The sequence below is a fragment of the Eublepharis macularius genome, chromosome 7 (genome assembly GCF_028583425.1).
Source record: "Eublepharis macularius isolate TG4126 chromosome 7, MPM_Emac_v1.0, whole genome shotgun sequence".
Lineage (NCBI taxonomy): Eukaryota > Metazoa > Chordata > Lepidosauria > Squamata > Eublepharidae > Eublepharis > Eublepharis macularius.
This window is the reverse complement of record NC_072796.1, coordinates 130,203,593-130,219,359: the sequence shown is the minus strand read 5'-3', so window position 1 is coordinate 130,219,359 and position 15,767 is coordinate 130,203,593. Positions and strand designations below refer to the sequence as shown.

The 15,767-nt window shown below is 45.8% G+C and overlaps 1 protein-coding gene across 2 annotated transcripts in view; it reads left to right on the top strand.

The window, feature by feature from the left end:
- Positions 1–15,767, top strand: part of KCNQ3 (potassium voltage-gated channel subfamily Q member 3) — a 203,609-nt gene that overhangs the window by 154,428 nt on the left and 33,414 nt on the right. Inside the window, exons 1-5 of one of the 2 annotated variants that reach the window (XM_054985104.1) lie at positions 3,175–3,197; positions 7,883–7,973; positions 10,083–10,209; positions 11,709–11,881; positions 14,068–14,220. In XM_054985104.1, the coding sequence (XP_054841079.1) occupies positions 3,175–3,197; positions 7,883–7,973; positions 10,083–10,209; positions 11,709–11,881; positions 14,068–14,220 (567 nt within the window). Of the gene's footprint in view, positions 1–3,174; positions 3,198–7,882; positions 7,974–10,082; positions 10,210–11,708; positions 11,882–14,067; positions 14,221–15,767 lie in introns of those variants that run through there. The other variant, XM_054985103.1, reaches the window with a different exon arrangement.

Sequence of the window (15,767 nt, the reverse complement as noted above, 5' to 3'; positions counted from 1 at the left end):
GGGCCGTACAGACCATCTACTCCAACTCCCTGCCAATGCAGGAACAGCCTAAAGCATCCCTGACAAAGCAGCTGATTCCACTGCTGAGCTACGCCTAATGTGAAGAAGTTTTTCTTGGTGTCCAGCTGGTACCTCCTCTCCTATAGATTAAACTCATTGTTTCGAATCCTATCCTCTGTTGCCAGCAGCAGCAGCTCCCTTCCCTCCTCTAAGTGATAGCGTTTTCAATACTTAAAGAGAGCAATCATGTCTCCCCTGCACCGCCACTTCTCCAAACCGAACATCCCCACATCCTTCAGTCTTTCCTCACAGGGTTTGATCCCCAGGTCCCTGATCATCCTGGTTACTCTCGTCTGCGCACGTTCCAATTTGTCAAAGAGTGAATTCTGTGGCATCATATCGCTGCTGAGCTCCCCAGGCTTTACTCCCAAATCTCTAGGAATTTCCCAACCTGGAGCTGCCAATCCAATAAAAAACCTGCTTGTTCCATCAGACGGTTGAAGGGGCAGCTACGTATCATCTTTTAAAAGTTTATATCCCAATTGTTGTTTTTCTGATTTTTGTTATATCTTGGTTTTGGAATTGGCCTGCAGAGATTCTTCTAACAAGGGAATTCCCCCCTCCTTCTGGACACCCACGTGCATGTTGTGAAATCTTAACCAGAGCATCTTCCCTTTCCAAGCTGGTAGCGAAAGCTGAGAATGTTTCTCCCCTTTTCTTCGTTCTCAAGAGGCCTAGCAACATGTCCGCTCTTCTCCTCCCCAGCCATAGTAGCAGCAACAAGGAAATTGCTGGCATTTATAAAATACATTGTGTTTTGCAGCGGAGGTTATCATTCTGTACTTTGTGACTTCACAGCACTCGGGTCCCCTTATCATTTTTCTGGTGAACCAAACCCCATATGGCGACTGTCATTCCTGCTACAACATGGCAAGGGGACAGAGTGTGAGCTGTTTCCTCCTCATGTGAGATGATTCAGAATGTATTGCTCAGCTCGAATTTCCAGCTTGGAAGAGCTTGTGATTCGGTATCCCTCAGACATCCCTTCTCTCAACGTGATGTTTGAGAAAGCCAGAGAAGAGAATGCAAATACGCCCAAGCATCTTAATATTTAAACCCTGAGCAAAGTCATCACCCACACATTGGCATGCAACAGTTGCATCAGTGGCTACTAGCCACGGTGAATAAAGGGGACCTCCACATCCAGAGGCAGTAGACCTCTGAAGCCTCTGAAGCAGACCTCTGAATTATAGTGGTTAAGAGTGGCAGGACTCTAATCTGGAGAGCCAGGTTTGATTCCTCACTCCTCCCCTTGAAGCCAGCTGGGTGACCTTGGGTCAGTCACAGCTCTTCCAGAGCTCTCTCAGCCCCACCCACCTCACAGGGTGTTTTGTCGTGAGGATAATAGTTACATTCTTTGTAAACTGCTCTGTGTGGGTCTTAAGTTGTCCTGAAGGATGGTATATAAGCACAAGGTGATTGTAGTAGTAGTAGCAGTAGTAATAGTAGTAGTAGCAGGGGTCATTTCATAGAAAAAGAGCTGGAGGAACTCATTAGCATAACTCATTAGCATATGCTATGCCCCTTGACATCACCAGAAGTGTGTCATTGGCATAACTGACTTGCATATGCCACACCCATGACATCACCTATCCTGTCTGTTTTGGACCCAATCCTGGCCATTCAGGGCCAAAATTGGGCCCAAAATGGCAAAAAGGGGCCCAAAATGGTTAGGATCAGGCCACTACCGAGCAGGAGAGTGATCCACCACCTGTCAGAGGCCTGATACGGGCCGTTTTGGCCCAATCTAGGCCGAAACAGGCCCAAATGGCCGAGAGTCAGGTGGGTGGGGCCACCTGACATGTGACCCCTTTGGGGAACTGCCAGAACTGCGTTCCTGCGCGTTCCCCCTCAAAATGAGCCCTGAGTAGTACTATAATAAATAGTTCCAGGAAGCAACCTCAGAGCCTTCGCCTATATACCCTGTTGTCAGGCCTCCAGTTGGGTGGGTGACTTTGGGCCTAGCGCACACTCTCATCCTAGTTTGTCTCACAGGGTTGTTTTGGCGATAAAATGGATATCGGGACACTGTTGTAAGCCACTTTGGATCTTCATCAGGGCGAAAAGTGGGGTATAAATGAAGGAAGTAAATAAATTTTTAAAACAAGTAAATATAATACAGAGGACTGACAACTGCCTGGCTGAGACATAGCACAAACCCCTGGTTTGTTTTTTATCATGATTAATTAATATACGAAATGAAGATTCCACTCGTGAATGATCACTCGCATCCTGGTTGGCTGGTTTCATTGCCTTCACTTGAGCCAAGCGTCTCTTGCTGGGGAGGGGGAAAAAGGGGGGGAGGCAGTATAAACAGTAGCAGAAACAAAAGTAACACTGCAGTAAGATCAAGAATAACAAACAGAACAATTGAATCTCAAATTATATATTTATATCTGTGAATGAATCCGCTAAGTATTAATTATACACTAACACAAATGCACACTGGTGATATTACAATTCTGTACCACAAACAATACAGACGTCTTTAGAAAAGCACCCAATTCACAATATGTATAATATAATGGCAATAATATAAAAAAATCTCACTGGCTGGGGCTGTGCTGAAACAATAGCCTCACACAAGGGACTGAATCATGAGTAGGGCTGAACAGTAAAAGAAATAGGTAAACAGAGTAGTACAATAAGCTACTGGATTAGTCGTGAGTAAAGCCAGGCTGTAAATAAAGCTAATCAGTTATATTCCAAGGGGAGCTGCTAACAGAACGCCGAGCTCTGCTCCCGTTTCCGTCAGATCTTCCTCAGAGAGTCTCGCCGTCAGTAATACTCATAAAGACAGTCTCCTCAGAACTGGAACTGTTATTAAGTAAAGTTATTTTTAAAAGATTTTTACTTAGTGTGAAGCTCAGACAAAAACAAAAAAGACTAAGCAACAACTCTATACAGACTTAATCAAAAGTAAATTACTTGTGTCTCAGCCAATTCAGTAACTTGCAAGGACAAAAAAAGTCTCCACGCTGTCCATAGTTGGCAAAAGTTTCTCAATTAGTAGAGAGCCGATCTACTGTTTATAAAACTGAGCTCCCTTAATTATGTTCACACCATAGCAAGTGAAAAACACACTGGAAAAGTCCATGAGGACAGCACCAGGATATGAAGCCAGATTACGCCACAATGTCTACCTTTGCATGTCACACAAAACTGTAGTTAAGACTAGCTGCATTTAATAAACCAACTGCAGTGCAGACTATAGCCACAGATCCTGATTTCATGGAGCTTAACTGATGAAAATGGGACAATGGAGAAAGCTGACAGGAAGGAAATGGATTTATTTGAAATGTGGTGCTGGAGGAGAATTTTACGATACCATGGACAGCCAAAGAGATAAATAAGTAGGTTTCTAGATCAAGCCTGATTTCTCTGTAGAAGCTAAAGTGATGAAACAGGCTATCATACTTTGGTCCCATCATGAGAAGACAAGAGTTTCTGGAAAAGTCAACAATGCTAAGAAAGGTGGAAGGCAGTAGGAAAAGAGGAAGACCCAACATGAGATGGCTTGACTCAATAAGAGAAGCCACATCTTCCAGTTTGCAAGATCTGAGCAAATCTCTTAAATAGAGATGGGCACGAACCGGAAAACAACAAACCATGCGGTTCGTGGTTCATCGCATTTCACGAACCACGAACTTTCACGAACCTGCCCTGGTCTGTGAACCTGTTTGTTTGGTTCGTGAAAATGTCACATCCGGGTCAGCAAAACATTTCCGGGCCTGCAGAAGGCCACTTCCAGGTCAGCAGAAGGTCTGCAGGAAGTCTATCCCCTGTTGCCTAGGAAACTGATTGATCGGTGCCAGGCTGTCTGCTGTGACGAACCAAAAAAGGAACCAAACGATCCAGCCTAAAGTTCGTGGCGGTTCATCAGAAATGGGCTCTGACGAGCTGCTGGTTCGTGAACCACGAATTGGCCCGATTCGTGCCAAACGTTGGTTCATATTTTGGTTCATGCCCATCTCTACTGTTAATGGTAGGACGTTTTGGAGATCTTTCATGTATAGGATTGTCCTAAATCCAAAGCAACTTGATCACATGTAACACATGCACAACCGATCATAGTTAGTGGAGTGGCCCCATTCAGACAATTACATTCGCTGTATTTGTTTTAGTTAATCCATAGTCCCACATTATGTCTGAACTGAGCCAGCGAGAGATGCTATGCTAATTTACCTGTTGGTGAGCCGTTGACTTTATTCGCTCTGTCTCTCTCAGCATTCCAAACTGCATGTTGCCCGGAAGCTGCAGACTTGATTTAGTGGAAATTTAACACCATGAACGGTGCCATCCTAAGCAGAGTTATTTTCTTCTAAGTCTGTTGAAGTCACCATGCTTAGAAGCGTATAAGTCTGGTTAGGATGGCATTGTAATAAAGCCGCCTGCCATGTGGTAATCATAGTCCCTGCTGGAAGTTTGATAAAACTGTCTGCATTTGGAAATGTCAAGTTTAAACAGGGACAACACAATCTGAGATATTAACGTGCCATTCAGTAGAATGGAAGCGTCATTTGTTATGTCGAAAATCATTGTTACCGAAATCTTTCAGGAAAATAATTAAAGCAGCTCTGGAGAAGACCGATAGCCTCCTGCAAAGATTTCAGCTTCCGACTTCCTGTAAACGATTGCTTGTTTATGGATGGGTGCCCTGACTTTTTACTGATGCTGATTAATTGCTTACGGCAAATGGAATGGAAGGGATTTTATTAAAACCGTGGGTACAAGACATAGCGCGTTAATGCTCAAGTGTTAAATCAGACTTCTGATGACGAGAAGGGCCAGTGCATCCCAAGCCCAACATTCGCCTTGGGGAAAGGTGCGATTTGTTTGCTTTACATCTGCAGTTCATCACTCACATGCGAAAACAAGCAATAATTTAGTATGAGAGGTATCATAGCGGCTACGAGACGAAGTTATGAATTGGGAAGGCTCCCTTTTAAAACTTGTTTTTGTCATGAATTTGCTAGGTGGCCTTAGACTGCCTCTCACTCCCCAAACCTTCTCCCTTCCAATGGCTATATGAAGAATGTGTGTGTGAAGTGCTGTCAAGTCATTGCCGACGAATAGTGTCCTTGTATTGTTTTCAAGGCAAGAAACACACAGAGGTGGTTTACCGTTGCCTGCCTGGACTTCCTTTGTGGTCTCCCATCCAAGTCCTAGCCAGGGCTGACTGCTTAGATTCCGAGATCCGACGCAATCAAGCTAGCCGGGGCCATAGTAATATTGACCAACCTTACAGGATTGTTGTTATATTGGCGTGCATCAACTGAAAAAAATTCCCTGTGCACTGTGATCCTTGCCCAAATGGATTTGTGGAAGAAAAAGACTTTCATTGGCCCCTTAAACTAAGTTAAATGTGGTGTACCCCTGAGTCATTTTTCCACTTGTGCAACATGTTCTACAAGCAGTTTTGGGGCTCTACGAAACATGAAGCAGAATGTTAGCTACTGCAGAAGATCTTGCACAGCTGGAACCATGTGAATTCCGTTTGTGTTTTTCCCTACACACCACTGGACCGCAGCTACCGTATATGAAGTGCTTCACTCGAAAATATTGTATAAATATTGTAAATGTGAGCATGGGTGAGATTGAGTGAAAGGGCTGGCTGGATCCAACCTGATCTGTCTAAGGTGATACTCAGTCTCTGTTTTGAGTTTTTGGGTAGGTATTGACTCCTTCATACATGCAGGTTATCACTTGATGCTGCAGGTTTGCATGTCTGAACCAGTCCAGTGATAAGTCAAGGAACCAAGGAACTGAAAATAGGTTTGAGCTAGGGAATGACAGGCAGACTGAAGAGATTGTTTGAATTTAGCCAGTGAAGGACAAGACATGTTGAGGTTTTGGAGGTGGTAGGGACAAGAAGCAGCAGGTTGGAGCTGGGGTGGGGGGAGCATTGTAGCTGCAAGCAGGCCTGCTGAATTCCAGGTTGTGCCTGGAGATCATCCAGAGTTACAACTAATTCCCAGACTACAGAGCTCAGTCCCGCTGGAGAAAACGACTGCTTTGGAGGGTGAACTCGATGGTATTATACCCCACTGAGGTCCCTCCCCTCTGCAAACCCCACCGTCTCCAGGTTTCACCTCCAAATCTCCAGGAATTCCCCAACCTGGAGTTGACAACTATAACTGCAAGAACGCTGCTGCTTTTTTTGGAGAGAGACAAAAGCCAATCTGTTTCTGATTGCCTGTGGTGCCTTTTGGCTTTCTGCTTGCTCTGCCGCCTGAAATCCGCACACTGATATCCATCAAGTGTTCTCACCTCACAAGAAATCTGGGACTAGAGAGTAGCACAGTAAGGCCATGGTGGCAGAGGGGTAACCCTCGCAAAACGTAGTCTTCCTCCTGCACCCCTGTCCAACTTGCTCTTAGACTACTCTATCATACAAGGTAGTTGTAAGCATAAGATGGGGGGGGGGCTTGTATGCTATCTAGGGTTGCCAACTGCCAGGTGAGGCCTGGAGATCTCCTGGGATTGCAACTGATCTCCAGATGAAAGAGATCAGTTCTCCTGGAGAAAATGGCTGCTTTGCAGGGAGGACTGTATGGAATTATACTCTGCTGAAGTTCCTCATCTTTCCAGGCTTCGCCCCTAAATTTGTAGGAATTTCCCCAACCCTCAGCTGGCAACCCTAAAACTACAATAAGAAGGTTAATAATTTCAGCTGACGCATGTTTCATTTCCCCCTCACCCCAAAGTCTGCTGTTTCTTGAATGTGTCCGAAATACATGTTTTCTTGGGTTTTGTATGGAGAATGAGCTGACGGATTTCATGTATTATTTATATTTACATTTCAGTCTTTTTTATATAAAAAGATCGTTGGTTAACCAGATCATTTTTGCTGACTTTTATATTAAATTTTTTTTTTTGGACATCTGGCCGAGAGGTCAAAGAATTACCCAAACTTCTGGACTGAGTGTTTCCCCCCTGATCCCTTTGCACCGTTATAGAAACCCTGTGTGTTAAGGGTATGATACGATGACCTGCAACACGAGTGGCGTGCAGAGTTTTTACACGGCTATCATAACGTGTATTCCAGACAATAATGAAGGGCCATTCCAAGTCTTGCTTTTTTAAAAAAGCCATAAACCTTACCTTTTGAAGGTATTTCGTTTTGCATCAGATCTAATATTTCTGCAGCTCAGTGGGATGAGAGCTGAGAATAGTCTTTGCACTTCTGCTAGATCCACTATTCTTGGCATTTCTGGATTTCACCCTTCTGGACAGAGCCCTCAAACTTCCTTCTGTCTTCCTTAGGTGGAGACGTGCTGCCTCCATGTGGCCAAACCAGACTATGTCCTTTGACTTGTATGGGGTATAGATGGGGAGAAAGCCTAAGAATTCCCTAACCTTTTCGAGTATGCTGCCAATTCCCCCCTTCGAAATGCAGGTGCTTTGACAAACGGTGGTTGGCTTCTTGCCTGCAAACCAAGATTCAAAACTGGGATTAAAATGCGTTTTAGAATGTTGGTTTGTAAGCCAAAGACAAACCATGCCTTTCAATGCATGTTTATGGTCTGAAAGGAAAAAAGGAGCCAGTGACTTCCAATATGCAAAGCTCTTCCTTGCTTTGTCACCTGGAAGTGACTCATTCTCATCATAGAATATTTCCAAATGGAGAGACCCGAAGTAACACACAACAGGATGCATTGATTTGTGGCAGGCTTGGGGCAGTGGGCCGTTGTTCTTTCTGGACCATTCATTGCCAGATACACACACTGAAAAACACCCTATAAGGAAAAGAATCCCGAGGATCTTGCCCGTGGAAAGAACATCTTCTGACATTCTGCTTTCCACACATATCACATTCTAGGTTTCTGATCGTCCTCGGATGCTTGATTTTAGCTGTCCTGACAACCTTCAAGGAGTATGAAACTGTATCAGGAAACTGGTTGTTATTATTGGTAAGTACAGAAGGACTGAAAAAGCAAGAGGATAAGAAAGAAAATGGGAGCAATTGGTTGTGAGGCTGTTTTAGTTGATTGTGGCGTAGAGTTTCAGGCTCCCAACATTTGCTTAATAAATGATTAAGGCTGCCAATTGGAGAGGGGGGAAATATCCTTTCTGTTTCCTAGAGGTTTAATGAGGGGAAATGAGGAGCCGAAGCTTTTCATGGCATGATGGTTAAATAACCTGATTTAGTTTTTTTTAAAAAATCATTATATAGTATAACAAATCTCTTGTTTTTTCTATCTTAAATAAACTACAAACTCGTCTGGCCCTTTTTGCCTGTAATGTTTCTTGTCTTTTGTTAAACGCAGGGCTTTTTTTCAGCTGGAATGCAGTGGAACGGAGTTCCGGCACCTCTTGAAAATGGTCACATGGCCGGTGGCCCCACCCCCCTGATCTCCAGATAGAGGGGAGTTTAGATTGCTGGGCCACCGGCCATGTGACCATTTTCTCCAAGGCTGATTTAAACTTTAAAAAACTCCCCCCTTGTTCCAGCTGACCCAAAGTGACATCATTGTGCGGTCCTGAATTCCACCACCTCTTTTCCCAGAAAAAAAGCTCTGGTTAAATGTAACTTGTGACATTGGACATTAGCATGATTGCCAAACCTGCCCATTCCCTCCTGCCCTGCTCTCTGAAGAGGATGATTAGGAATGGGTGTCCAGGCCGGGAGGTGTGCTGCTAAGTAGAAGACCTGGCCTCCCTACTGCCTCCATGAAATCATTCAATGTAGGAACATTGTTTGTACTTTCAATCACTGTTGCCCTAATGATTTGGTCAGTTACCTGGATTGGATAGGCCCTGGCAATTCTGGGGGTGAAATGGAAGGGGGTAGATAGCCTTTTAGATGTCCTGAGCTCCATGGCCGGCTACTAGTTCTGAACAAGACAAAGAGCTAGGCACAGAGGCTTTTTAAACCCCTCTTTTCCCTGGCTGACAAACCACAGAACTTTTGGAAGTCTTTCCGTTTCTCATTTCCACTTGCCTGTCTCAAGGCTTTCATACTTGGAATGCCAATTGCCTCTTTGGGGGTCAGGAAACAATTTCCCCCAGGCCAGTTCAGCTAGAGATCCTGACAGTGTTTTGCCATTGGGCATGGGTCACTGGGTGTGTAGGGGAGAAGGGGTGGTAGTTGAAAATTTCCTGCATTGTGCAGGGGGTTGGACTAGATGACCCTGGAGGTACCTTCCAACCCTATGATTCTGTGATTCTAAGCATCCAGGGAGCTTCAGTTGGTCTAAGCATCCAGGGAGCTTCAGTTGGTCTTCGTACCTTGGGGCAATTTCCAAGAGCATCTGGCTTGTGTCTCTGCCATGGTTTTCCAAAATCCCTGAAAGCAAAGGTACATGTGTTCTGAATTAATAATGGAAGCAGACTTTTTTCCCCCTGGCATCCGGAAAGGTTTGATTTCAGAAAGGAAAAAAGAGCTGTCCTCCAAGCAGGCCAGTCAGTGTATTTCTCTGTGTATCCTGATTGGAAAGGGGCCACCTGGGAACAGTAAATCATGCAGAGGTACAACAGGCAGCCTCTTCAGAGGACAGGTTGCTCCGTTGCATCAGTGTGCAGAACCTGCCGAATGATCCAATCCCAGTCAATGCAGAGACGCAGCTGAAGTGCTCACCTTACTTCCTGGACATTGATTGGCAGGAACAAAAGCAAGAGCAGTGAATCGTGCAGAGATGCATCAGGGAGCCTTCTAGGGGAATGGCTGCTTTGGAATCATGAGGTATTTTAGTTAATTTTTTCCTCTTTATGCATCATAAGTCTGCCTAGGCATACAGGTTGGTTCAAGAGAAACTTACTGAAATGGATAAGGCGTGATTGGGCAGGGTGCTGGTGGATCACTGGTAACTAGGGTCTTGTTGGTGACCACTCAGAAGGTCTCTGCAGGCTGAGCTTGCCCCCTAGACTGCCAGTAGCGTATCCTTGATGTAGATGCTTCCAGGATACTCCTCTGGTCAGTACGCAGCTTGCAGCTTATTTCAAGAATTTCTTTCAGAATCTTACAAGCGTTCCACTCTGGTTACTACAACACTCATGATTTGTTTCCCTGTGCTGTGTAGGAAACCTTTGCCATTTTCATCTTTGGCGCGGAATTTGCCTTGAGGATCTGGGCTGCGGGCTGCTGCTGTCGGTACAAAGGATGGAGAGGGCGGTTGAAGTTTGCCAGGAAACCTTTGTGTATGTTGGGTAAGTACAAATGCTCGCGTCATTGGTGACTATGAACACAAAGTTGCTAGGCCATGCCTGACAACTGGCAGGAGCTTCGAGAGCAAGGACACAGGAGAATATGGGGTCCTGTGTGCCATGACTTCACTTTCAGGGAAAATCCAGAAGTGATGATGGGTAACTCTAGGAATTGCCAGAAACTCTATGGTTAAACCTGTGGTTAAAACCATAGAGTTACTGGCGATGCCTAGAGTTACCCAATGTCACTTTCAGATTTCCCCTAGAAGTGACATGTCATGGCCGTAGTGTTTTTTTTCTCCTGCTGCCACTTGGATTGGTGGCGGGCAACAAAAGTTGCTGGTGAGAGGCCTCCCAAAATAGCAAGAGGCGTGGCAGCCCTATATGAACATGACATATCTGGGAACCATTTAGTTCAGCTCCATGTTTGATTGTCTTGGATTCAAATATTACTTATGGCTTCTAGCCTCTGGGCACTTTGGGTATTTTGAGAGAGGGTAGTGAATGTCGCCACAATATGGCTGCATTGGAAGGTGTTACTAATCATAAAAATGGCTACTGTGGATCCAATTACAAAATGTTAGGAGATGCCAAACACCCTCCTATGATGGGCAGAGATTTTCAAATGCCTTCTGGGGTCACCTAATGCACTTTTTGCTGCCATGTGGTAGAGGAAAGCCAGGACTGGCTCTTTGCTCTGGAAATAGATGTTTGGGGGAAGAAATGAGCAGGCACCATGTAATACATCAGTGGACACCATGGTACCCAAGGCTACCAGGTTAGGGGTCATCGTGTTAAATGATTAAACTCTCCACTGTTATTGTTTTAAACCAAAAGTCGCCTGGGTATGAAGGTTGAATGGGAAAATGCTGCTTAACCCTTTCTCTTCTGGTAATTTCTTGCTCAAAAATCACCCCCCCCCCAAGCTCATTTACCAGGAGAAATGAAGGCATAAATGTCCTAAGGGGACCCTTAGTTACCCCACCACAGGTGAAAACTCAGCACAGGGCAGGTAAATATACCTTGAAGATAGACTGGAGTGCTAAGTTGAGCAACCTCTCTCTGAACCGTTTTAGTGCATGTCCAGTGGTTCATCCAAAAATCAGTTCATTTGGATAGGGGACATTTTAGGATTAGTTGCATTCTCCAGGACACATCATGCTTCCAACGAATATGTAAGTTGGGGACCACCACAGCACCTGGAGACCTTCCTTTAGCCTCTACCTTTCCAACCTGGATGACAACTTTCCCGCCTCCATCTTCCATTTTAAAATACACACGAGCACTAATGAAAGGGAAAGTCCCGTACAGTTCGGAAGAGGCACCGGCTATAGGAATGCTCCAATGCATAAAGCCCTGGAGAAGTCTTTCTTACAAAATCATGAAGAAATAAGCTTCAGAAAATGCTCAGAATGAAAGAATATAAGCTCTTCCCCCCTATACTTACTACCATGCAGGTTTCAGAGGACCTCTGAGATCTCCTTCTTCTCTGTGCTTCGCAGATATCTTTGTGCTGATCGCCTCTGTGCCCGTGGTGGCCGTCGGAAACCAAGGCAATGTCCTAGCAACATCGCTCAGAAGTCTCCGTTTCCTTCAGATCCTCCGGATGCTTCGGATGGACAGGAGAGGTGGCACCTGGAAGCTCTTGGGCTCGGCCATCTGTGCGCACAGCAAAGTACGTGAGAACTGGGAACGCAGGGAGGAGTACAGAGTGTAGGAAAATACCACCACAAGGGGCATCAGGGCCACGGAAGCATCCCGCTGAGCTAAACGATCGGTGACTGAAAATAGTGTTGCGGTTCTGCTTGTGATGGACCTTGAAACTGAAGCCACGTTCCTGAGGACTCAGCATAGGCCCGGGTAAAATCAGCCCTTGAGACTGTCCCGTACTGTGAATCAGGGCTCATTTCGAGGGGGAAGGCGCAGGAACGCAGTTCTGGCAGTTCTCCAAAGAGGTCACATGTCAGGTGGCCCCGCCCACCCGACTCTCAGCCATTTTGGGCCCGTTTCAGCCTGGTTTGGGTCCGAAACAGGATGGATTGGATCGGTGCTGGGCGGGGAAACCCTCCCCTGCCCAGCACTGACGAGATCTGGGCTGTTTTGGCCCCAAACCAGGCCCAAAATGGCCACTTTCAGTCATTTAGGGCCCCTTTTTTGCCATTTTGAGCCCAATTTCGGCCCTGAATGGCCAGGATTGGGTCCAAAACAGCCAGAATAGGTGATGCCAGGGGGTGTGGCATATGCAAATCAGTTATGCCAATGACACACTTCTGGTGATGTCAAGGGGTGTGGCATATGCTAATGAGTTATGCTAATGAGCGATGCTAATGAGTTCCTCCAGCTCTTTTTCTACAAAATGACTCCTGCTGTGAATCCTCTAGATTCTCCAGCCTTGAAATAAATCCTGAAAGCCTGTATTTGTGCCTTTGATTGGTCAACAGGATGGCATCTGCTGCTTGCAGAATTTCTGGCAGCTTTCCTTGACCAGATTCGCATACTGCAGTTAGGGTTGCTGGGCCAAAATAACGAAGAGCTAAATAACGTAAAACTTAAACATGCTTGGCAGAGACGTCTGTCAGTCTAATGTAACATTCAGCCGCAGAGAGCCAAGCTACAAGAGAGGAATTACACAAGGAGGCGCGTGTGAAGGGAGTGGCAATGTTAGCTGGGAAGCTGAGTTTTAAAAGAGATCGGAAGGCTTTGTCAATTTTTCCTCTCTACAGAGCCTGGGAGATTGCTGCTCAGAGGGTTTGTTAATTTCCTCTTTGCCTCTTAGAAGGGGAGGCGAAACTGACAGAGCCTTCTGGAGGCAAAGAGGAAGTTAACAACCCCTCTGAGTAGGGATCTCCCTGGCTCTGTAGAGAGGGGAAATTGACAAAGCCTTCCGATCTCTTTTAAAACTCAGCTTCCCAGCTAACATTGCCACTCCCTTCACATGCTCCTCCTTGCGTAATTCATCTCTTGTAGCTTGGCTCAGAGTCTTTAAGCTTCAAACATGGTTACAAGTCCAGAGGGCCAAGCACAGGACTCCACACCGGGCCCCGACCAAAAAAAAGGCATACCCAAACTCGTTTTTTAAATCCTTGACTCCAAACAAAGGAATATCCCAACTCATTTTTTTTAATCCCATTTTCCTGGCGACATGGGAGATCTGCTTGACCAAGCACGGCCCGGCAATGAGATATGATGACATTCTGCAGCTACGTCACGCCCAAATATCACTGTACCGGCTTTACTTGAGTATTGAAACTGTGTTCAGATAAGCTAACGCTTGGCTCCGTCTACAACCCATCATAACAATTTCAAGCACATATAGCAAGTCTCGGCATGCCTCTGGAAATGAGCTCACTCAGTATTACCAATCCTTACCCATAATGCCTTTAGATTCCAGTCAGGTAGGTCTGAAATGTAAAGCAAACTTTGGTCAGGGCAAGTCAGTTTCTTCACAGGGGGTTTTATGTCTCTGTCCCTTTTTGGTATATGTTCAGTAAGAAGGTCCCTCTATCGTTCTGCCTAAATGGTCATTTGATATGATCTTTGATCTGGTTTGTGGAGGAAGATCATCTTTACTAGCCAAAATAGTTGTAGTGCTGGCCATGCTGTTTCAGCACTTTAAAAGATGCAGGGAACAAGATCTCCTGGTTCCCAAGTACCGTGAGCCCAATTGGGCTCTCAGGCCATTTCTTCAACAGCCCCGAACTTCCCTAAAACAGTGTTAGTGTACACAGGTTGGACCCGTGGCCACTGTAACGTCTACTTTGGCTCTTCGCTTCCCATCCGTCTGGTGATGTTTTGGAGGTCCCGACAAAAGATGGATCCGGGTTCTTTGCTTCTGTTAATGGCCACCTGTTTCATTCTTAGGAGCTCATCACAGCCTGGTACATTGGATTCCTGACTCTTATTCTCTCTTCATTCCTGGTGTACCTGGTGGAAAAGGACGTGCCTGAGAAAGACGCAGAAGGAAAGGAAACGAAGGAGTTTGAAACCTATGCTGATGCGCTATGGTGGGGACTGGTCAGTATCTGCAGCCCTTTTTTCTTGTCTGGGCTGCCTCTCAACAGAGACGGTTCTCTGCATAGCACTCCCTGATGTTGAGAAGGCAGCAGGGTTCGCAGTGGCAACAACATGAACGTTTCCCTGCACTTTCCTTGCTTAAGCCTCCTATGGCCACCATGTCTTTCCCCTTCTGCTGGAGGGTTTTTTTATTTGTTTGTTTATTTGTTTATATGTTTATTTATTTACTTATTTATTTAACTTCCTTTATACCCAACCTCCCTCCCCAGGGGGGACCCAAGGTGGCTTACATAATTCTCCTCTGTTCCATTGTATCCCCACAACAACCCTGTGAGGTAGGCTTGGCTGAGAGTGTGGGTCATGTGGTGAGCTTCTAGGTTCTCCCAGATCCTACTCCAACACCGCCTCTCTTTTAAAAAAAAATGGAAATAGCTAGCTCATTGAATAATGTTAATAATGATTCATTGCAACCATGTACATTCTCAGCGTTCCCATTTTGTGAGGTTTGGGGGTACAGGGTCAGGAACCTGGTGCGCTGGTCCACCCTCCAGCACCCCCCCTCCAGGATCCTTTGGACTCACCCTTGCCCTTCTCTTTTTAAGCCTCTTTAACTCTGCTCCGTAGAGATAGCTCAAGCCTGTCCTCCACAGCCGAGATCGGGGGCTATAAAAAGCCAATGTTGCAGGTGAGCATCCCTTGAAAGGATTCCTACAGAGGACATTAGTCTTATCTATCAGTATTGAAAGGATTCCTGGCATCTTCGGGCACCGTTTAGAGTGCTGGTTTTACGGCTTGCGGCTCGGGTATGTGAAGGATTGCATCGGCGTCTGGATTGCCCTGTCTGTCCCTAGAGATCCTCTTACAGAGCCCTGCTCTCTGTGGCCCTCCCTGCTTGCAAATGTGAGGTGGGTGTGATCAGAGACAGGGCTTTATCAGTGATGGCACCTTGCTTCCAGAACAGGGTCGCCAATTCCAGGTTAGGAATGAGGTTGCAAGCCTCCATGTGGTTGCTGGAGTTCTCCTGGAATCACATCTCCAAACAACAGAGCAGTTCTCCTTCATAAAAATGGCTGCTTTGGAGGATGAAATCTATAATGTTGTACCCTCCCGAAACCCTGCCCTCTCCAGGTGCCACCCCCCAAATCTCCAGGAATTTCCCAACCTGGAGCTGGCAACCTCAGTTGGGAAATTCCGGCAGATTTAGGGATGGAGCCTAGGGAGATTGAGGTTTGGGGAGAAAAAGGAGCTCAGCAGGGTGTAAGATCATAGAATCCACCCTGTAAGCAGCCATTTTCTCCAGGGGAACTGATATGGAGATATTAGTAGCAATTCCAGGAGATCTCCAGGCCCCTCCTGGAGGTTGGCAACCCTACTCTAGAATGCCCATTAAAGTCCTTCTAGCACCTACCTTATGTTCCTTTAGATACCAGATCAAACTGTTTCTTTTTATTCAAGGTTTGCAGTAAAGGGTTCCAAACCCAACACCCCGTTTTTATGGTCTTCTGCTAGCCTGAGGACTGTTTCATGACTCTCATTTTGAACTGCTG